This window comes from Euleptes europaea, chromosome 2 (assembly GCF_029931775.1).
Source record: "Euleptes europaea isolate rEulEur1 chromosome 2, rEulEur1.hap1, whole genome shotgun sequence".
NCBI classification, from domain to species: domain Eukaryota; kingdom Metazoa; phylum Chordata; class Lepidosauria; order Squamata; family Sphaerodactylidae; genus Euleptes; species Euleptes europaea.
This window is the reverse complement of record NC_079313.1, coordinates 116,268,620-116,292,022: the sequence shown is the minus strand read 5'-3', so window position 1 is coordinate 116,292,022 and position 23,403 is coordinate 116,268,620. Positions and strand designations below refer to the sequence as shown.

General features: G+C 39.9%; 1 protein-coding gene across 7 annotated transcripts in view; it reads left to right on the top strand.

Annotated features, from left to right (window-relative positions):
• The window catches only part of ZMYND8 (zinc finger MYND-type containing 8), a 97,826-nt gene that overhangs the window by 56,127 nt on the left and 18,296 nt on the right, over window positions 1-23,403 (top strand). For 6 of the 7 annotated variants that reach the window (XM_056867444.1, XM_056867448.1, XM_056867442.1 and 3 more), the window contains 10 exons: window positions 5,824-6,042; window positions 6,934-7,047; window positions 8,679-8,771; window positions 9,960-10,047; window positions 12,869-12,924; window positions 14,426-14,503; window positions 16,122-16,237; window positions 17,383-17,864; window positions 20,172-20,312; window positions 21,164-21,316. In XM_056867444.1, coding sequence (XP_056723422.1) covers window positions 5,824-6,042; window positions 6,934-7,047; window positions 8,679-8,771; window positions 9,960-10,047; window positions 12,869-12,924; window positions 14,426-14,503; window positions 16,122-16,237; window positions 17,383-17,864; window positions 20,172-20,312; window positions 21,164-21,316 — 1,540 coding nt within the window. The remainder of the gene's footprint in view (window positions 1-5,823; window positions 6,043-6,933; window positions 7,048-8,678; window positions 8,772-9,959; window positions 10,048-12,868; window positions 12,925-14,425; window positions 14,504-16,121; window positions 16,238-17,382; window positions 17,865-20,171; window positions 20,313-21,163; window positions 21,317-23,403) is intronic. The other variant, XM_056867447.1, reaches the window with a different exon arrangement.

Sequence of the window (23,403 nt, the reverse complement as noted above, 5' to 3'; positions counted from 1 at the left end):
CTCATTATCCTTCATCTACATATTCCTTTCCAACAAGCAATACTGCCAGGCTGTAACCAACTTGGAACAGGCAGATAAATTCAGAAAGAAAGGTGGATATATTTGTGTGCATGTGTGCACGTATACACACATCTCAGAGTACTTGGTCAGTGCACCAGAAAGAACTTGGTATGGCTGGAAGTCAGGATTTTAGAGATGCTGCCCAGGTGGGCTAAAGCAGCTTCACATATTCCTCTGTTCTTATTGGGCGTGAAGCACAGGGGAACTGACTGTAGAGATGTCTAGTTGACAGTAGGAGTAAAATGCCTCTCGTGCTGTAGTACATTCCAACACTGGAACCGTGTGGCAGCATTTTGCTGGCTCATTATTTATTGTTTAAACTGATTTAAAACATCAGTTCTTGTAGGTTATCTGGGTTGTGTGACCGTGGTCTTGGTATTTTCTTTCCTGACGTTTCGCCAGCAGCTGTGGCAAGCATCTTCAGAGGAGTAACACTGATGGACAGTGTCTCTCAGTTACTTCTCTGAAGATGCCTGCCACAGCTGCTGGTGAAACGTCAGGAAAGAAAATGCCAAGACCATGGTCACACAACCCGGATAATGTACAAGAACTGATGAACTCTGACCTTTGACAATGATTTAAAACACTTTTTAAAAATCTTGACCCCTCCCCCTACACTGCCCAAGGGCCTCATAGAGAAGTGAATACCAAGGATCTTTCACAGAGAAAACTGGGCAACTGACAGGAGTGACACAGTAGGGTCCTTTTCCCCTTCTCCTTATGTAAATGTTTTTGGGATGTTCTAGAACTGAGCATGGGGTAGATTAGCACTTACGATGTAAGTAAGCTGTTGCTCAAGTAATGGGGCAGTACAGAGGTGGAGGTGTCTGTTGCTATTTCCATTTTTTATAGTACTCAGAACAAAAGTTAAATCTCTAGTTCTGCTAGTAAATGGCCAGAGTCCTCTGCCTTTGTCCACATGCTACCCTGAAGGGAAAAACTCTTTTGTGATGCTGGGCTGATTCAGAGCTGTAGATTGATCTACTCATTAATAGTCTAGATTGGGTGGGACTGGGCTGGGGCTGTCATGCCCTCTAAATATGTTATGAAAGAAATAAAATGTTAAAGCAATGCTAGCCTTTACTTTCTGGGAGGACTTTGTAAAGAGTTAGCATCTTGAGAAGTGGGTGGTAATAGCGGGGCAACCCCACATCTTTTACACCACTGCTTCCATAACTGCTGTCTCATTTGTATTAACGGATGATGCATCTAATGCCAGCTACAGTTATGCTATACACCAGGGTTCCTCAATATTTTTGAGCTTCCGGGCACCTTTAGAATTCTGACACGGTGTGGTGGCCGAAGCCACAAAATGGCTGCAGCAACTTACCTTGAGTCACACAGTAAAGATCCTTTTGCTGGGGTAGCAGTTGCTGCCACAGCGATGTTTTTAAAAATCTGCACAGCCAATCAGAAGCTTCGCTGGGCAAAAGCCCCACCTGGCCCTGCCCATTTTCTAAAAAGACTTTGGGTGTCAGGAATTGTGTCGGTGGGCCATGTTGGGGACCACTGTAGTAGGAGGATTTTAATGAGAGTGCTAGTTCTCTTTCTTAGTAAGATAATATAAATATAAAATCGAAAAAGTTCCGCATTATCATGGAAGTAACTAATCACTATTTAAGTTCATTGGGGGAAAAAAAGATGGATTTTCACTTAGCAATGATAGCCGCATTGATAAATCTACATGACACAAAAGCCAGATCTAATCAAGTAAGACATTTGTTGATACGTATAAAATATATACCATTGCCTCATCTCCTGGCTATTTGGTGAACAATTTTTGCATCAGCATTTTAGTCACTGCTGCCCCTGAGCAGCAAGACTGTCGAGTTGTGACGGTCGAGTAGTTCCGCCGCTGAGACATTTTTTTTTAAGAGCTGTCTCCTGATAGAAATTTCCTGTTTACTGTGCCCTTATTTCTGCCTGTTTTTCCCCTACGCTTCAGCAGTATCTTTGGGGTGTTAGTCAGTGCTCCCATGCTCCTTGATACCTGTTGAAAATAATAGGGGCATCATGCAACACTGCCCAACTGTTTAAAGGTAGACATTCTATGTGCTTCATGTGACTTTTCATAATTAATATGCAGTTGAACTGTAACTGGTGAAAGTGCCCTGGCTAAGATTAATTGTAAATAACATGAGGGCTGCTTGGTTCTGGTTATGTTCAATCTAAATGCTGGCATAAATAAATGATATATTAGAAATGAATGCTCAGAAAATCTCAGCTTCTTTGCAGAAACTCAAGATTTTCACTCTAGAGTATTTTGACACGTTGACATGTTTGCATATTAATTCAACAATGCACTAATCGCTTCTGCAGTCAACTGAAGAGGGCACTTTTTCTGGAGCAGTTATGAGGTCATTCTAAAACTATCAGGACCAGATGTGTCACTTTTAATATTGTACATTTTGATATGATACAACTGAAAAATGCAGTTGTTTGGGTATGATTAGGGTACATATATAACCAAATACCATTTAGTGTTGTTGTTTTAATTCATATGTTATCTCTATACTTCCAAGAGTAAATCAGGGAGGTGTTAGCTCTGCTTTACATACAGAACATTACATTTATCAGTGTTATGCAGCTGGTGGTAATTGGGCACACTGCTTGTTGGTGAACTTCCTTACAGAAATTAATACTTCTGGTAGAACAGCAACAGTTGTAATGATCCTGTGGCAGTCTTGTTGCCTGTACCATATGAATAGAAATTGTCTTTGTACGAAGGAGGTTATAACTATTGTTGTCTTTGGTTATGTAAATGCTTCTGAACTAAGTTAACACTGGTAGTATGCCTGTAGTACTGCTGCTACTACTGTGCAATTGCTGTGAATATCTGTATAGTTGAAATCTGTTGCGACTGGAGTGTTACTTGATCTTCTGAGCCCCCAGTCTGCAATACACAAATGGCTCGGAGAGTGAAGTAGGCTGCGGCCTTTGTGTTTTAGCTAGGACTTGTTTACACCTGGAACAATGCTAAGTTTATGTGGTTGTGAAACCCCAGGGCGATCACGATTTTGGATTGGTATCATATTATTTTATAATAGTGTGAGAGCTCAAAACTCCACCTCTTTCTACAGGCTTACAATAACAAATAGAGTAATTGTTTTTTTACAGTCAATTGTTTTGAGATGAAACAGTAGTGAAAGTTGAGAATTCCCTGTTACCCAGTGGTTCTCTCAACTTTAATCTGAGAGTAAAATGGTGTAAATCAATTGGTTAACAAAGTCTAAACTACACAAAAAAGAACGCTAAGGGCATATAAGAGATTTTGAAGCTCCTGTATCTCTTGTTTTGGTTTTCTAACTTTGGAAATATTGGGAATGTCAAGTCTCAAGTGTAGTCTTTCTATTTTGCTGAAGGTGTTTCTTGGAGGCCCAAGAGATGTGGATGAGGAGCAGTCTCAAGCCATGTCTGCCCTAGAGAATTGCTCCTAATTTGGAGCAGTGGGACCACTTTAGCTTAAGTACTAACAGTGTGGCATGTGCTTTGCTTACTTTGTCAATCTGTGCAGTATGTATTACTCTTTGGCTGCACTAGTGCTATCTATACTGCAATGCATTGTCTTCTACCTGCCCTACTGCAGTAGGAAGTATACCGTACCTTGTAGGAAATGATCCCTGTATTGCTGGATGAAACAAGATGGGTTGTTTGAACAAAGTCATGATGGACCTTATTAAAGAAAGGGACTTTGTTAATACTGATGTGGTTCATTCTGAAAAAGTTCTTTTTTAATCGTTGTTTTCATAAAATGTATCTTATCCAGCCTGCAGTTGTGTGTGTTGGTAAAAAAGCATTTTAAAAGTACTGGTGGAATTGCACAGGTATTAAAATTGAGTATTTCTTAGGAGTTGACAAGCGTCTAGCTGTCAGGGCAGTAAATTGTTAATTCATTTTTCCTTACTGCTGCCTTTAACTTACATAATTATTTTCTTTGGCAACCATAGAGATATCTGAGGAAGAGAGAGCTCAAAATAACTCAGTGTCTATTATAAATAAACAAGCAGTTTCTTTTGGACTTCTCCTGTACATGCTAATACTCAAAGTATTGACAGTATCAGTTACCCAGTGGTGTTTTGTTTTGCAGCCCTCCTTTGACTAAAAATTAATGTATGATCACCACTGTCTGAGGTGGTAATTGAAGAGGATATTGAGTTGGTCTAATAGTTGCCTTTTCGAAATGCTATTGCTTTTTAATAAGAACTAGAATTTAAAGAAAACTACCAAACCTGAAGACTTTAATGTACAATGACAGATTGTTTCTATAGGATATTTTTTCTCTGTAGAGACTGCTTGTGCTTTCTCATTTTTGTGCAAATGTGAACAGAGTTCACTGCTGTTCTGCTTGTTCCTATTTAAATGTGCACACATTTTAAACACATGTTCATGTACTATCAGTGTCTACTGATAGTACAAGGGCAAACAAGTTAAGTTTGGCTAACCTCCACCAGAATAAATCCAAGCGGAGGAGTCATCTCTTTCATAGTTTCCATAGTTATGCTTAGTATATATTAGTGAGTAAGCTGTTTCACAGGTTAGATGTGATTTTTTTCCCTGACAATCCCATTGAAGAAGAGATTGACACATAAAAAAATATGGCAACCTTTTGGTTAATAGGAACTCTATAGGCCTTGGCCACTATGGCAGAGGCAATACGAGTGGATGTTCTCTTTCAACCCCCTCCCACCTTCATCTACAAAGTTCCAAAGTTATAACTTGTTAGTACCTATTTGTTTTTCCTGGAGATTCCTGAGGTGTTCACGATCAGACAGCAAGCTCTGAATTTAAACCAAAGTGCTGACAAACCAGAGCTCGATAGTGTAGTTGAATAGATAGTGCAGTTGAATTCCATATCTTTTAAGAGTTGAAGGAAAATTGAGAGAAAAGCGCTGAACCTTTAATTGATTTATAATCTTGGCATAAATTGCGCTGAGATTCGGTTAAGCTGCTTCTTTTTATATCTCAAATAAGTGTTTTCTTGCTTATTATTTCAGGCCTTTCACCTGGCAGTAAGCTAACAAATGTGCAACAAGAAGCACGCCACCTCATGTTTGTTCCTTAAAAACCCGGATGTTGCTTGATTAACAATTAGCATCATTTTAAAAAAACTATCTTGAATCAAACGCATTTTGCACTGACTGATTATCTAAAGCGCTTAATGCTTGTGTTGAAACAAAGAGGAGTTTTGTGGCAGTTTTAAAGACGGGTTTACTGAAGCAAAAGTGTTTGTGGGCTAGATCCTAGGTCATCCTCACATGTATGAAGTGATACCTTATAGTCACTGTTAAGCATTTATCAACTTGATGGGCTGTCCCATATGTAAATAAGTTGGAAGTGCAAAAAGTTGCTAACATCTGTCAAGATAAACCAGACCTTCAGCTGTTTATCTAATAATCCTAAAGCCTGACAGTAGTTTCTCACGTAGACTTGCATGGTGGAAAGCACAGGAATAAACCAAGGTGTTCAAGACAAGCTGTGGCATCAGCCAACTGCCTTCCACTATCCAGAGATATTCACTGCATGTTTGCACTTTCTCCCTTACACACACACACAGAACTACAAAAGAGAGGTCTGAGGGATGAACAAAAACAACAAGAGTATATGAGTAGCTTCAAAAGATCATTGTGCGCTGAATAAAAAAAATCGGATGCACAAATGGACTCTAGTGCTGTTGAGGGTGGGTTGGTCATGTTTGATTATTATTTTATTTGAAAATGCAAATTTGTTTTGAAACCAAACCTGTCTTTCTTGCCTACATTTCAGTCAGAGCTAAGACATGGTCCGTTTTACTATATGAAGCAGCCACTCACCACAGACCCTGTTGATGTTGTACCGCAGGATGGACGGAATGATTTCTATTGCTGGGTTTGTCATCGGGAAGGCCAAGTCCTCTGCTGTGAACTCTGCCCTCGGGTTTATCATGCTAAGTGTCTGAAACTGACAGCGGAGCCAGAGGGGGATTGGTTTTGCCCAGAATGTGAGGTTAGTTTGCTTTGCAGTGTGTCTCACTGATATATCTTGCAAAGATGAGAGGGAATAGTGTGAAGATGCTTCCAAACTTAGGGTTTTGCTAGTATCTACCAGTCTTTTCTTTCCTCCCTGCTCTTGATCATCTGTATCTTCTGTCTTAACTTTGTAATGTACCATGGGGGAGGGGATAGCATGAAAATGTTTGTCTCTCTCAGCCTTCATTCACATTGACCCATAGTATGATAGAAACAGTTTCATTGTGAACTCTTCCCACATCACCCCAGGAAGTATTTGCATAACAATGAGCAGGACCAGTTGGCTAGTTCCAACTAGCCTGCTAGATACCCAGCTAGGAATGATTGGCCCTGGCCATGTGGTTTGGGTATTCAAATGCTTACTGGAGCAGTGTGGAAAGCGATTATTGAAGACAATTTTGGAGAGAACAGATGGAAGCAGTGGATTTAGCTATAGCAGCAATTCTGGCCTTGCACAGTCTCTGGCACCACTTTCCTTCCTGTAATCTTGTTGTTTGCAGTCTTTCTTCCTGAGTCCGTGACATAAGTCCATCACCAAGATGACAAAGTACATGACACCCCTTAGACATGTTGGGAAAATGGAGTAAGAATTTTGCTAAGAATACAGGCACAGTGATCTCTGCGGTTCCTTCAGTTACTGACACTTGTGAACTCAACAGAAAAGCAATCCTGTCTTTATTTTCCCTGCCATACTGGCAGAATAATGTCCCCAGCCTCCGTTTTTAGATTGCATACATTTGTGATTTTTATAGCACAATGATTACCACTTAGTGGAAAAAGAGATTTCAATATTGTGTTTGCGTGTTCCATGGTAATGGAGGGATATGTAGATGTTTTGCTGATCTGAGCATTTTTTGTTTGTTTTTAGAAAATTACTGTAGCAGAATGCATAGAAACACAGAGTAAAGCTATGACAATGCTCACAATTGAACAGCTATCCTACTTGCTCAAGTTTGCACTACAGAAAATGAAACAGCCAGGGGTAAGGACAATGTGCTAATATTTTACTCCGTTGAATGTTTGACTTAATAATTAAATGTTTAGATTCCTAATTTATAGGCTAGCATCCCAGTATTCATGCGGTGTACAGAGGAAGAAATTTTGTCCCTTCCCCCAGCTCTCTCTAGTCATAACTCTGAGAAGAGAATTAATTTACTACTCAGTTTGGAATGAATTACGGCCTGTAATTTCACCGGTGATGATTATTAATATGATTTTGGTCATAGCTCTGCTACTCCAGGAATAGACCATGACACTTTTGCTCTTGGTTGAACTAGGATTTGCTTCAGAATTTGACATATTGAAGCGTCTCATTTGTAGAACAGAAATTCTGTAGTCTGCCTCTGTCCTCCTGTCCCTTCCAATTTTGTCTCTCTGTTGACTTGCAGAGCTCACAGCAATGTTAGTAGTTCCTTTTTTGTTGTGTGTAGTTAAATAATGAAATCACAGGTCCGAAGCCTGCAAGAGCACAGGTTTCTTGCTGCTTTGAGGCCATATATGTTCTTACTTTGCAATGCTGAAAGCGGAAACTCACTAGTCCTGTTTTATTGGATCAAGGTGCAAATGTTGGAAATGCTACAGTTTGATAGCACAGACAGCAGATGACCATGGCACTTAACAAAGTGTGATATCATATGATGCTGTATTCAGTTTACAGATAGTTTCATCAGTGATGCTGGAACTTTGGGAAAAGAAATACGCCCGTAAGAAGATTGGGAAAGCCAAGAGCAGGGCAAGAGCATGATCAATTTAACTTCATATACCCTTTAAAAAACCCATTATAGTACTGATTAGAGATAAACAATGTAAGGCCCCATATTCATCCCACCAATGTTTTTCTCGTTCTTTTTGACTGAAAGAGTTGGGACCAGGTAGAATTCAGGCCATAAATGTTATCATGTGTCCTACCAGCAATGTTTTGTTCCTCCATACTAAGGATCCTTCCTCTAATTTAAGTGGCTTTTCCTCCAGGGGAAGAGTAATTTATATTAGAGGAAGGCTCTGTGGATCCTTAAGCATGGGGAAAGCTTTATACTTTGCTGAGTGAAGCAATAAGGTACATGCTGCTATTTATTTATCATTATTTATTTATTCAGTACATTTTAATTCTGCCATCATTCCATGGAGTTCAGGGGAGGGTATGTGATTCCTCCCTCTGGTTAGACTAAAATAGAATGACTGGCACAAGGTTACCTAGTGAGTTTCATAGCAAGCATGGATGGGTTTCTCTGGGCCTAATCCAACACTCTACCACTACACCACACTGGATACATATGAATGGTAATTGCAAATATTGATATCTGATGAATGGAGCTTTGACTGTCGAAAGCTCATATCCTGAAATTCTTGTAGGCATCTAAGGTACTACTGGATACAAATCTAGCTGTTCTACTGAAAACCAACATGCCTGCCCCTTGAAACTAAATGTAAACATTTGATGGTTACATTATTACATGATTTTAGTGAATAATAACAGAAACAACTTGTATCCCTCAAGTATCTTTGTTGTGATCGCCTAGCTGGGCTTGGGATTCATATTCATATAGAATACTCTGAATTTTGAAGCTGCTCAGTGTTAGTTGAACATGGAATCTCTTTTCCCCTTTGCAACAGACAGAGCCATTTCAAAAGCCAGTTTCACTGGATCAACATCCAGATTATGCAGAATACATCTTTCATCCAATGGACCTTTGTACATTAGAAAAGGTTAGTTGAAAGCAAGGAGAAAAATCCTATTTAGCTCTGTTAGATTGTTATTATTGTGCTTGTAATTGCTTTTATTGCTTATTTCTGAAATCAGCCTGGTACTTCAAATATATGGTAAATAAGCTTGGTATAAGTCCCTTGTATTGGGAATATTGGGCTTAATTTTCTTTTCTGCTAGATATCCATTTGAGTGAATTCACAGCAGCTTCACTGGAGCATAATTTACAAATTGTTTAGAAACTTATTAATGTCCAAGGCATTTGACAAGGCATGGTAATTCCCCCACGCTGTCTTTGACTGACATGGAATGAGAGGTATCTCTCCATAAGTAGAAAAGCAGTTTTTTTACCATTTTACACTGGGAAAAATGGCACATGTAAGATTTAAAGCTTTACAATGGGGTTTCTTCTTTCTCCTAAGGATGACCCTGGTAGCATTGTTAGCCAAGTGTAATTGTTTGCATATAATGCAAGTTCTAGTCTGGTTCAGATGTTATTAAGCTTTTTTTCTAGGAGTATACTCTTGTTGTTTGCTCTTTGCTCCCTCTCTTTCCTTTTTAAATCAAGCCATAGTTTAACATGCTATTTCAGTTGAGCAAATTATGTCTCTAAAACAGGAATCGAAATCATGATTTAGCTTGGGTTTTGATCTTTAGATCATACATGTAAACAAAACAAAAACAAGAATGTTGAAGAGATGCAGAGTAACACATTCTGAATCCCGGCAACACATTCTGAATCTCTAAACCATGATTTCAAGATTGGGAATATGGTGTCCGAACTGGGATTCTTCCTTTCATTCTGTCTCCTTTAATTTCCCCCCACTGTCTGTTTGTGACTTCCTTGGCAGACTCTAGGCAGTATTTGATGAAACTGAAAATATGTCAGATTGCAGCACTTGGGTTTAAGAATCATGTAATGTTGCTAAAGCTCTTAAAATTATACATAATATGTTCCCATGATATGTAAACAAATGATGCTGATGTAGAAAATAATATACGCTCATTACATATCTAATAGGTTCTTGTAGTTGAAAGCTCTGTATGATACCATCTAATGCAATTCAACATTAGTTTGCATAGTAAACGTATCGTTATTTATAAAAATAAATTGCTCTTGTAAAAATTCCAAATGATAGATTTAAAAATATTTTTCAATTTCAAATACTCTTTGCATACTTGTTCTGCAGAATGTTAAAAAGAAGATGTATGGTTGCACTGAAGCTTTTTTGGCTGATGCCAAATGGATTTTGCACAATTGCATTATTTACAATGGGGGTATGTATGTTCTCTTGAAAATGAATGTATTATTTGTACGCAAAGAAGAGAGTCATGATAATTTCACCACAGATAACAGACCTGCCTTAAGAAGGGCTTAAAATCTGAATACCTGAGACCTGGAAGAAAAACCAAGAGAAAATAGTTCAAATTGTTGTACATTTTCTATCTTAATTCTGTTATAGTGCATTCTGAAATTAAATAGTTTAAAGTTACATATTGCAAACTTGCGATATTTGTTGCCTTTTTTTTTTGCCATCAAGTAACATCTGACTTATGGTGACCCCTGGTGGGGTTTTCAAGACAAGATGTTCAGAGGCGGTTTGCCATTGACTGCCTCTGTATCACGACCCTGGTATTCCTTGGTGGTCTCCCATCCAAATACTTGCCAGGGTCAATCCTGCTTAGCCTTTGAGAGCTGATGAGATCAGTCTAGCCTAGGCTATCCAGGTCAGGGCAGTTGCCTAATAGTAAATAGTATATATTCTGATTTCTTCCTTTTATCTCTGAAACTAGATCTGACAACGATGTGACCTTTCATGATCTTCAAGTTTTCATAAGGTGTTAGAAAATACAAACATTCTCAGGGGGTTTAACTAGGAGATACAGTTGTCTGTTATAGTTCAGAATTTCATGGCCTCTGTGGTAACAATAGTTGTTGTTGTTCGGGCCAAGAACAGAGTGGTCTGAAGGTAGGATACATTTCTACAGTTCACTTGTCAAGGCCAAACCAGTTCCCGATGGAGTTTAGTTTACAGGACCAACTGACTTTCAAGGATGGGCCTTTGAATATCAGTGCTAGGAGGCAACATCAGGGTAAGGCCTTGGCCTCTATGCCCTGTTGTTGGCCCTTTACAGTAACTGGTTGGCCACTGTGTGAGATGGGATGCTGGACTAGATGGACCACTGGTCTGATACAGTAAGGCTTTTCTATTGTTCTAATGGAAGGGTTCCCGTTTGAAGGCTACATCCTAGAGACTTACCAAAATTCATCTGAGGTTATTAGTCTTGGGAGGATTTTCTGTTGATATGGCTTGCAGTTCTGTGAAAGCCTTGCTTGATATCTGGAATGAGGAAATGTTTAAATGGTTGCATCAATTAATTGGTCCCTTGCTTTATGGGGAATATGGGATAACGAAATAACAAGGATAGTAGCTAGGGTGTCTGTGGAACAATACTTTGAACACGGGCAAGAACTCACTTCAGAGCCTGTTCCATGATAGTGATGGAAGTAAAGATATTGTGCTGTTCCACCATCATTGCATTCTTTTAGTACCTGCCAGCAGTTCAGTGTAGTAACGGGACTACTTCAAATTCTGTCCCCCAAGGAGAATTTGAGCAAGTAGGTTTCATGGGAATTTAAACAATAGACCTCAGAAGCTGGTGTTGAGAGCTTCTTTTCTGCTCCGTGGACATTGATGTGTGGAGTGCTGCAAAGTTCTCACTTGCCTGAAACTATCTGAAACTACTTGGTGAGGTCATTTGGAGATTTGGGGTACAGTGCCATCACTATGCTGACACCCTGTTCTATTTCTCCTTTTACTGGAATGTCTGTTGGAGTCCTGAACTTGCATATTTGGGCTCAGTGATTGACTGGTTAAGGACAAATGAACAAACTTATTCTGGACAAGAGGAAGATGCTGATGTGTATTTTGGAATAGTTGTATGGCTCATTCTGGATGGGATTGTACTCTTTTTAAAGCTGATGGCTGCAGTTTTGGGGGTTCTCCTGAATCCAACACTGCTTTGGAATGCCCAGGTGGAGGCAGTGGCCAGCAGCACTGTTTATCAGCTTAGATCAGGGATCCCCACCCTTTTAGAGCCTGTGGGCACCCTTGGAATTCTGACACAGCCACAAAATGGCTGCTACAAAATGGCTGCTGCAGAAGATGGAGCCAGCCACAAAATTATTGTGTGTGTGTGTGTAAAGTGCCTTCAAGTTGCAGCCAACTTATGGTGACCCCTTTTGGGGTTTTCATGGCAAGAGACTAACAGAGGAGTTTGCCAGTGCCTTCCTCTGCACAACAGCCATGGTATTCCTGGGTGGTCTCCCTTCCAAATACTAACCAGGGCTGACCCTGCTTAACTTCTGAGATCTGACGAGATCAGGCTAGCCTGGGCCATCCAGGTGCCACAGCTTAATTTCAAGCACAGATCCTTGTACTGTGGAGACAGTTGCTGCCAAAGCAACATTTTTAGAAATCTGCACAGCCTATCAAATCAGAAGCCTTGCTGGGCAGAAGCCCTACTTGGCCCTGTTCACTTTCTAAACACTTGGCAGGTGCCAGAAAAGATGTCGGTGGGCACAATGGCGCCTATGGGCACCACATTGGGGACCCCTGGTTTAGATTGTTATGCCAGCTGCACCATCCCCTGGACAAGAAAGATCAGGATATACTGATTACATCCACACTAGGCTACTGTAATGCAGTCTAAATGATGAGGATGGTTTTGTTTGGAAACTGCAGCTTGTCTTGAATTTGGCAAAAAGGGAGTAAAAGTGGGCCTGCAGCACAGAGTACTTTATTCTAATTTTATATCAGCCTTGCAGACTTCCAGTTTGTTTCCAGGTCTTGTAAATCCCTAATTGGCATGGGATCAGGGATACAACAGAAATATTGGTTTCAAAGTGTTATTCAGAAATGGATTATTTCCCCCCCTTTTGAGCCATTTATTGAACTGGCAACTTTAAAAATGCCTACTCAAATAGTGCCCTTTTAAACTCATTATCCATATCAAAGAAATTATTTTAAAATGCAAATATTAATTGAGATTTTATTAGATCAAAAAATTAATTAAACATTACCCTTTATTTCCTTAGGAAATCATAAATTGACGCAAACCGCAAAAGTCATAATAAAAATCTGTGAGCATGAGGTATGTATTGTTCACCTAGTCTCCTTTCTGTAAACTGGAGGTCTTTGCTGTCTGACTGAATTGTTTTCGTATTTTGCAATCCACCTTGAGTCTAGTGAGAAAGGTGGGCTATAAATGAAGTTAATAATAATAAAATGTGTTTGAAAATTTTTATAGGCCCAGTATTATTTTTCTGTGATTAATCTTGAAAAGGAGTTTGTCTTGAAGTTCATTGTTTCCTGGTCTAAGATATCTGCAATACAGACTTGGGCAGCCCATTCCTGAAGGAGAAGTAGATAGGTGGTGGCCGGGAGTGGCGCAGCTGCACCACCTCCACAGAGGTTTCTCAGCTGAAAAATGTTTAAAAACAACAACAACAACAACGTGAAACTCCTCCATGGAGTTACAAGGGGCCACGCCAGCTATTTTGCTGGCGTAGCAACGCTGCAGCATAGAGGAACATTCCCAGACTGAAAGAGGTTTGGAAGCTGACTAACGTCAGCTCTGCCCCTGGGAATGGCCCCCTGATGCTGGCACAGGCACCCTCTTCCAGGTTTTTGCTGCCCATGTGGCAGCGCCGGTAGCCGAGGCCTGCGCTGCTGTGTCACTCCACAGCACCGGCGTAAGTGCCCCCATTCCAGCGTCCGCGCCACTTTGGCATGGACACCGGCACGAGGTTATGACGGCTCTTATGGCACTTGGCCCCCCCTTTCAGGATTGCACAGTCAGTCAAGCATGTAGGCCAGATTGCTTTAATTAAGAAGTTTGCTGCTCATAAATCAAATTCTTATTGGGGATGTGTGTACGTGTGGGGAAAATAGAAAACCGGAATGAAGTGTTAGAATTTTTTGGTGTATTTAAAACATTTATTTAATTAATAATGTCCTCATTTGCATAGCAGCTACCATTATTTGTATGCAGATTTATTGCTCAAATAATTTTCTGTGGAGACTTTATGTAGGATTTATATATTTATTTACTTCATTAATCCTCTGCTTTTCTCTTGAGCACACTCAGAGATTCACTTTTGAAAATCTGGACCAAGGGATTTAGCATTAAAAAGTTGAAGGTGACTTTGTAAATTAATCTTAGATAATAGCTTCAGTTGTTGTACAATATAAAGATTTTACTCACTATCAACATGCTGATATCGTATAATCATTGCTGCAAGTTTATTTATGGAAAAATTGATGTGTCTTGCCAGCTGACTCATACTGTCAGTTTCTACTCCTTTGAGCCCAACTGCTTTAAATTCTACACAAATTTAATATGAAATGATAAAAACATTTTGCTAATGTACAAAATCTCCGCAATATTGAACAGCATATCCACTGTGGAAGCAACAAGAATTACTCTAATTAAATACCAAGGTGCATGTTGTAGAAAAATGTATAGTTCTCTACTGTAACAAAATCTGAATGGCTGCACATGTTTGTTCCGGATTACAGGAGAAAATAGGATATTGCCATTTTTAAAAAATCACACTCCCAACTTCTACGGTAGCTGATCTTTCTCTTTACAGATGAATGAAATAGAAGTATGTCCAGAATGTTATTTAGCTGCTTGCCAAAAACGAGAGAATTGGTTTTGTGAGCCTTGTGTAAGTATATATCCAGTTTCATAACATGGACTTTTTCATATGGCAAATATTTTAAATCATTGTTGGATTTACTATTGGACCTAGAGAAATGTGCTTCTATTCATAAATGTTGCCTGCATGTTAAAGCTCTGTCTGTTGTAGAGATTCTAAAGTCGAATAGTTTTGCCTGTTCATTTGCACTTGAATTTTTCATTTCATAATGGACCCTTGGTAAAAATCTGGATGTTATGGATTTTGCTAAGATATCTAAACCTTAAAATCCGTTGACACTGGTACCCACAGCATTTGTTTGGTTATAATTCAAGTTAATATGCTAAAAAAAGATGATACATTTTATAGAAAGCATAAACTTTAGCAGACATTTGGTGACACAACCCTTAGTAGAGAGTGCCTAGCAGTATGACTCAGTTCACCAACTCTCTAGGGCTTTGGCATAATAATAATTTCATCCTTAGCTCCCCTTTGCAATAAGGATATAAATGGATTTTAATTATTGAAATGTAACATATAACTTCTGGTTAGCTAGCATGTTAATTAGCTGCTTTTCTCCCTAACAAGACCCAAAGCAGCTTAAAACAAATATACAAATACACAAAACAACATCAACAACAAACAATATCCTGGGGTCAATCTGGAATCCAACAGGCCAGTTGTCCAAGGGCAGGCCAAGAGTCCTTTGGCTCATACCTCATAAGAACATAAGAAAGGCCCTGCTGGATCAGACCAAGGCCCATCAAGTCCAGCAGTCTGTTCACACAGTGGCCAACCAGGTGCCTCTTGGAAGCCACAAACAAGACGACTGCAGAAGCACCATCCTGCCTGTGTTCCACCTCACCCAAAATAATAGGCATGCCCCTCTGATACTAGAGAGAAGGGGTATGCAGCCTACCTCCTGGCCATACCCAAGATGCATGCCTGAAAGGAGGAAGATGCAAATAAAAGCACAGCTAAGTTGTTGTAATTGGCAGCAGTTCCTCCCCATCGACCCTCCCTTCTAGTCAGAAAATTGATGTTCTGGAGTTGAGAAGGTATTGGCAACAGACCTATTGTCTACACTGGGGACATATTTGGTTCAGGGTCCCCCCCCCCCCCGGTGGCTCTCTCATATATCAGTATAATAGTTGTTAAGATGGTAGGAGTGCAGTCATCACTAACAGATTTTAAGAATAATTTCATTATGATGAGGAAGTCTTCATTATATCTGCCGTCTAGCATCCCATGATTATTAAATGTCTTCTAGGTCATCTGGACTGGTTATGATCTATAACGAACCCTAAATGGCTTGGTTACACTTTAACCAGATATATTTTAATATGTTAGTTTTGCCCATGTTTCATACATTTTTACTGTGAGCATTCAGGGTAGGGTGGAATGCCAAAAAAAGGGGGTGATTTCCCAAGGAACCTACTACTAACATAAGGGGTGACAACATTTATTAGATGGTAAGACAAATATTTCCCTTCGTCCTGTTAAAATGCTTGAAAATAATGAATAAATAACCAATAGTGAGTATATAGTTATCTGGACAGAGTAGATTTTTTTCTGTATTTAAGAGGGTACATTGTAATAGGTGGCTTAAAATAGTTTCTCATGATATGGTCACTGCACTTTTCTCTAGAGCAATCCACATCCGTTGGTCTGGGCTAAACTGAAGGGTTTTCCATTCTGGCCTGCTAAAGCACTGAGAGATAAAGATGGTCAAGTTGATGCTCGTTTCTTTGGTCAACATGACAGGTGGGGATTCAGTTAAAAGATGGCTTAGTGATTCTGTGTTCTTTTCAGTGGTAGTTGGTGTTATGTTAATGTTTGTCTGCTTTTTGATGCTTGACATTAGAAGCATGTCTAGTGACTTCCTTAAGTTTTCTGGTTTGTTTGGGGTTTTTTTTTTTTTTTGCCATGGCAATATTGGTTTACTTAACTGTATTCGAAATCATAGTTAACCACTGGTTTACATGATAAGTTATTTTTTTCCTCAAATTTACCAGTTCAGAAATTATGACGTTTTCAAGTAATTCTTCGATGATTGACTTCTTAAATTTATGTCAGAATTAGTGTTTTATGCACAGACAAAACCATGTGTTAGTATGTAGAAATCATGGTATAGTATTTGTGGCAATATTTCAGTTCAAGGACTTAGCATGTTTGAGTGCTGTTAATGTTCATAACTATTCAGTTATGAACTATTCAGTTATGAACTAATGTTCATAATTATTCATTTATACAGCTGGCATTGTAACTTGTAAACACGGCAAGTAAATTATTATGATGTTGATCATGTGTACTAGATGAAGAAGCATTAACATCCTGACCCTGAGACATTAGCCCATAAGTTCCTTAAGGTGGGGTGCAACAAGGCCTACAATAAATTAAACATCGTAACATTTCAGGAAAATCAATGCTTCTGTCTTTGGTCACTATGGCATTTGGGAATAGTCAAGAGGTGTTTGGATGACCCCATACCACCTTTTTATGTATTATGTTTATGTTGTTAACCGCCCTGGGCCTGGTTTTGCCGGGAAAGAATGGGGTATAAAATAAAGAAATAAAATAAAAAATAATTAGATGATAGTTGTTATTTGAAAGTTAGTTACTTGATGACATCTTTCTTATAATAAATAACTTGGTTTGAAAGAAAAGCTTATATCTAGAATTGTGTTGATCTGGACTGCAATATGGGCATTCATCCTGTTCTGTAATTTAGTACTAAACAAAACCTTCAGTTACAACAACACTTACTTTTATGCAATTTCCATTGAAATCTCTGAGACTTTTAAGTAAACATGTTTTAATACTGGAATGAAAGCTGACGAAACCACCTACGTGGAATTTAATGTTCTGTCCCCTCCATCTCCTTCTTTATTTTACTGTCTTATATGCAGGGCCTGGGTTCCAGTAAATAATTGCTACCTCATGTCTAAAGAAATCCCTTTTTCCGTGAAAAAGACTAAAAGCATATTCAACAGTGCAATGCAAGAGATGGAGGTTTATGTGGAGAACATCCGTAGAAAGTTTGGAGTATTTAATTATGCACCTTTCCGGACACCGTATACTCCCAACAACCAATACCAAATGTTGTTAGACCCTTCAAATCCAGGTGCTGGAACTGCTAAGACTGACAAACAAGAGAAAATCAAACTTAACTTTGATATGACAGCATCACCCAAGATCTTAATGAGCAAACCGATGCTGAGTAGCAGTACTGGGCGAAGGATTTCTTTAACAGATATGCCACGTTCCCCAATGAGTACAAATTCATCTGTTCACACGGGATCCGATGTTGAACAGGATGCAGAGAAAAAAGCAACCTCCAGCCACTTTAGTGCAAGTGAAGAGTCCATGGACTTTATTGATAAAAGTACAGGTAAGGGACATGGATGTAAAGAGGCATCAAATACTAGTCAAGCTGTATGTGGAGCATAAGCTTTGGAAGGAAAGAGTTGAGTGATGGTTATGGAGGCACTGTTGGGCTCAGGTGCAGCGTTCAGTTTCTAAATAACTGTCTTGAGAACAATTATAAGATTGGTTGAGAGCCAGGAAGGTTTTAGCCCCATGCTAATGACAAAGTATTTGTGTTGAACTCCAGGGTGGGTCAGAGGCTCTAGGGAAGACTCAGCAGCATGATCCGGGAAAGACTCCAGGGCATTTGTCGGAACAAAGGAATCAGGCCTTACTGACAGCATACTGGAGAACTGATATAGAACTAGGGAGGTGGAGCTTCAGAGAATCTGCATCCGTTGGGAGCATTTGAAAGCTTGAGGACAATAATAAATTGCCATGCCCTCTGATTCTTGGGTTGTGCAGGCAGGAAGCCTAGTTTAGATCAGCAGGCTGTGAGTGTGATGTGTGTAAATGTTCTTCCTCCAATGCAAAACTGCCCCATTAAAACTGGATGCCTGGGACTTGTTCTTAACTGGGAGGTATTGAACTGTTTTCATTTGTTACTGAAAGCAGTGTTGCAGGCAGGGCAAGACAGTCTTAGAGACACAGTTATGGCAGAGGCTTGCCCAGAAGAGATTTTCACACACTGCATAGTAGTGTACTGTCATTGTGGAATAGGTCCTTTAACTAAAAAGCAAATTTGATTCTAATATTTATTTAGATAATTTCCCCCGTTTTTCTCCCCAATGGGGACCCAAATCAGTTTACAACAAAAGTTCCCCCACCCTCATTTTATCTTCACTACCACCCTCTGAGGTAGACTAGGCTGAGAGAGAGACTGGCCAACCCAAGGTCATTCTGTGAGTTTCCATGGCCAAGTGCGGGGGGGGGGGGAGGATTCAACAGTCCAACCATTACACCACACTGACTTTCATCTTTATCAAACTACTGATGAGGGGCGTGTAGTCCTTGAAAGCGAAAACATTAAGATGCTAAATAAAAAAAATAACTTAAAGTCACAAAACAAAATTGATAAGCAGTGCAGGTGGAACAAGTTAAGGCCTGGAAGGTATAACAAGTCACTTTGGCATGCTGTCCTCATTTTTAGAAGTCACTTGCAAAATTTTAAGTGCTTACCTGTTTAATAATTTTGTAGTGTACCCAGGATAAGGAACGCAGGAATATTGCATAAAAAGAATGTGTATCACATAGGCTTTTCATTTTTGCATGTTGTTTATATCAGTCTTATTCACAGCCTTCAGCATATAAGCTTTGTATAAAAAGCTGTAAATAGGGCCAGTTATACTGTCCTAAATTGCCTGTATTTGAATGTTTCTTGTCTTCGTTTGGCATGGCTGGATTTCATTTTTGCTTGATATTAAACCCTAATGTTGTTTTCTTAACTATTATTGTGTTGTTGGGCTTTTGCATGTTTATTAATTTCTATAAAATGGCTGTTTTCCTTTCAAGGAAACTTTTCTTCTCTCTTGATTATACTTAACGAAATTCTGTTTTAGAAAACGGGATTAGAGGAAAGCTGGCCAATTGTGTGATGAACATAGTCAGAATCAGTTCAGGGGCCATTTCCCTGGTGGAATCTAGACTTACCTAGTGTTACCAAGTTCATAGTAGTCTCAAGTCTATAAGCTACAATGAGTGTTGGGAGCTCTTCAGACCCCCATGTTCTGTTTGAATTGCTAATATCTGGTAAATGTAGTACCTTTTTACTGGCCTCATGGCATGTAAAGAGCCTCTACATTTCTCTTAAATGTTAGTGTGCAGGTTCTGTAGTTATTCCTAATGGCAGAGTAACTAGATGAGTGTTGTTTCACTTGATTTTAGATTCTCTGACTTATGAGATGTCTTTAGGGGGATAATTATTTGGCCTTGGTATTCAGCAGTGAATCTGTAGAGCACTGACTGCATCAATTAAAAGAAATGGTTTTTGTTTGATGTTAGGCAACAACTTTTAAATATGTTAGAATAAATAGCACTGGCTGTGCTTTGTGCTGTTCATATTATATGTTCCTGCTAATCTTTACATTTTCACAGTAACAGGTTCTTCCTGGTTCTGAGATCTCTGTCCTTCTGAAAGTGAAGGGAAGAAAATTAGGATAGATTTTCATTATTTGTACTGATTCAGATTATATTCCTAAACATATTTCAAAAGCAGGAGAGAGAAAGAAATAGGGGAGGGGAGAGCAGATGGGCCCTGGCTTTGGTCCATATTTAGTCCATATTTTTCAACTTGTTTGTCAGTTTTTCTTTTCTTTCTCGCCCACCCCCCCAGCATCTCCAGCACCAACAAGGACAGGCCACGCAGGGAGTTTATCTGGCAGCCCCAAACCATTCTCCCCTCAAGCTTCTACACCTTCTGCTACTAAGCAAGAAAGAACATCCACTCCAGGAAGCATTCTTAATCTAAATCTTGGTGAGTTCAAACTGTTGAGAGCAATTTGGACTTCTAATCAGTTGTCATAATTACAAGTAAGATTTTTTCATAGTAGTTACACATATGCAAGGATTATAAATACATTAAAGCACTCTTTTTTGCTTCTCAATGAAGCAACTTGATATTCCATTTAAGACTAATAATTTACTGGTTTATGAAAGCTCTTACGAGAGGCTGTGGTTAAGCAGATACACTTCTTAGAATTCTGAAGGCTAAATGACACTGGATTACTTCCTCCATTGCCAACAGTTATAATTTTTTTTATTTGCATTATACTGAAGGGTGTATATTGAAGAAAAAGCCTCACCTTCGGTATGCTTTGTGCTGTGCTGGAATGAGGAAGAGAGAGCTCGGACTATTGATAGCTGTAATTGGGATTGGCTAAAAGCACCAGTTATTTGATTGCTGTTGGTTAGTGTTAGAATAGGAATCAATTTCAGCTCTTTTCAATGGTCTGCTTGTCAGCCCAGTTTGAAGAGATTTCCTTGTTATAAATTTTTTAGTGTCTAAATATGATGGTTGAATTTAGTGTAGGGAGCCTCCCCATTGGTGTAATCAGAGATTGTAGTTGTGCTCCTTCACTTAATAGGGCTTGTGCGCAGGGGAGTAGATCCCAATGCATTGGGCTCATTAGCTGCAATAAATCCCATCTGCTTAACGGGATTTCAGCAATGTAGCTATTGACAGGATTGCTTTCAGATAAATGGCCAACCATTCTGACACATAACAGTGTTAATTTTGTATAACTCAATTAAGAGATGCCTCTTTCTTGAGGTCTGCATTTCCTGTTCACTGTACAGTGTTTTCTAATGAAAACTTTAATATTCTAGATCGAAGTAAAGCTGAGATGGATCTGAAAGAGTTAAGTGAATCTGTCCAGCAGCAATCCACTCCTGTGCCACTGATTTCACCAAAACGTCAAATTCGCAGCAGATTCCAGCTTAATCTTGACAAGACAATAGAGAGCTGTAAAGCACAACTAGGTATGCACATAATCACAGCGTTATCTGCAGTATAGCACTGGAGCTAAAACTCATTTGTCATTATAACATCCTTATAAAAGTAGAAGAAAGCTGAAATACAGTTTTTGGTTCTTTGGATGGGTTGTTGGAATTGCACCGTAAGAAGACCAGGGTTTTAAACTACGGTAGTCATGATGCATACCTATTCTCTCCAGGATCAGAGGAGCATGCCGAATATATTAGGTGCTGTGGAACACAGGCAGGATCGTGCTGCTGCAATTGTCTTGTTTGTGGGCTTCCTAGAGGCACCTGGTTGGCCACTGTGTGAACAGCCTGCTGGACTTGATGGGCCTTGGTCTGATCCAGCATGGTTTTTCTTATGTTCTTAAACCTTTGCTTTATTATCCTTGGCAGTTGAGCTTCGTCTCTAAATTTGTCATACCGTTGGGTCATCTAACTCAGTATTGTCTACTCTGATTGGCAGTGGCTCTTCAGAGTTAGGGAAATATCTTTCCCTACCTACGATTACGTTGAGGCCATGGCTTTGTGGCAGAGCATCTGCTTTATGTGCAGGAGTTCCCAGGTTCAGTCCCTGGCATCTCCAGTTAAAAGGATCAGGTGATATGACAGGTGATGTGACAGATCTCTACCTACTCCCTTAGATATACCAATAGGCTGTATGAGGCAGTTTCATGGGTTGTCTTTAACTGGAAATCTTCGGTAAAATGAAAACATTACCAATTCTCAGAATTCTTATGGGGATTTGAAAAATATTCATTTTTTCCCTTGTATTTGTTTTTATAAAACCACTATTATGGGGAGGGGCCGTGGCTCAGTGGTAGAGCATCTGCTTGGCATGCAGAAGGTCCCAAGTTCATTCCCCGGCAACTCCAGTTAAAGCGACTAGGCAGGTAGGTGATATGCCTGAGACCCTGGAGGTCTGAGTGGATAGTACTGACTTTGATGGACCAAGGGTCTGATTCAGTATAAGGCAACTTCATGTGTTCACTATAATCATGGCAGCCTCACAACTATGGAACAACCTCCCTAGGGAGGTGCGCCTGGCCCCCACATTTTCAATCGTTAGGAGGCAGTTGAAGAAGTTTTATTTAGTACTGCATTTTGTTAAGCTTACTAGCAGTCCTGAGTGGTTATTTAAAATGTTGGTTTTCATGTTTTTAATGTATTTTATTCCATGTGTTTTATCTATGTTTGAAAGTTGCCTTGAGCTCCATAAGGAAGATAGGGAGGCTAATAAATGTTTCAAATAAATAATAAACACCAGGGCTCCGCTTGCCAATCCTCAGTGCACTCACTCTGTTTAACGGGAGTTTGTATACTGAATGAGCAATTCCTGCTCTGAGGGAAGGGCGTCTTGCAAGCTTGGGTTTTCCCGCCCTTTGCTCGGGGAGGCAGAATCAAAGTCGAATTTCCTGTCTCTGGCGGGAAAGCCCACAGCTCCACTTTCATATCCTGCCTTGCCGGGGAAGGCACACTTTAGCCCTCTTGCTGAAGGAGCTTCGGCCGTACCAGATAAAACAACAGCAAGATTGATCATCTTTTGTTGGCAAGCTGTAGGAAAACTTAGAATTATAACAAATGTCATACTCTGCATTTCTCCCCAATGGAAAATCCTTACATCCTTATCCTGTCCCCATTTCATCCTCACAACAATAACCTTGTGAGGTAGGTCTGGCTGACAGTGTATGACTGGCCCAAAGTCAGCCAGCAACCTTCCATGGCAGAAGATTCGAACCTGATTCTCCTTGATCCTAATCCGACATTCTAACCACTATACCACACAGGCTCTAATAGGTCAGGGAAGCTATTAAGCCCTCTTTGTTTTATCAGAGAGGGGATATTTTCTACAATCCTTGTTTGTGCTGCTTGCCTTTGCTAGCTTCTTGTGAGTAAATGTTTGACTTGCTGGTGCCGGGCTCGACCGCTTCCGTGGGAGCCTGGTCGGAGGGGGTGCGGGGCAGCTCCGATGGCTGCTGCACCGCTAAGAGGAGCCCAGCCACGTGGTCCTCTTGGTCAAGGTACCCATTGGCTCCAGGCTCCGCCGCCACCATTCATCTCTCTCTTGGACGGGGGCCGGGGAGAGAAGG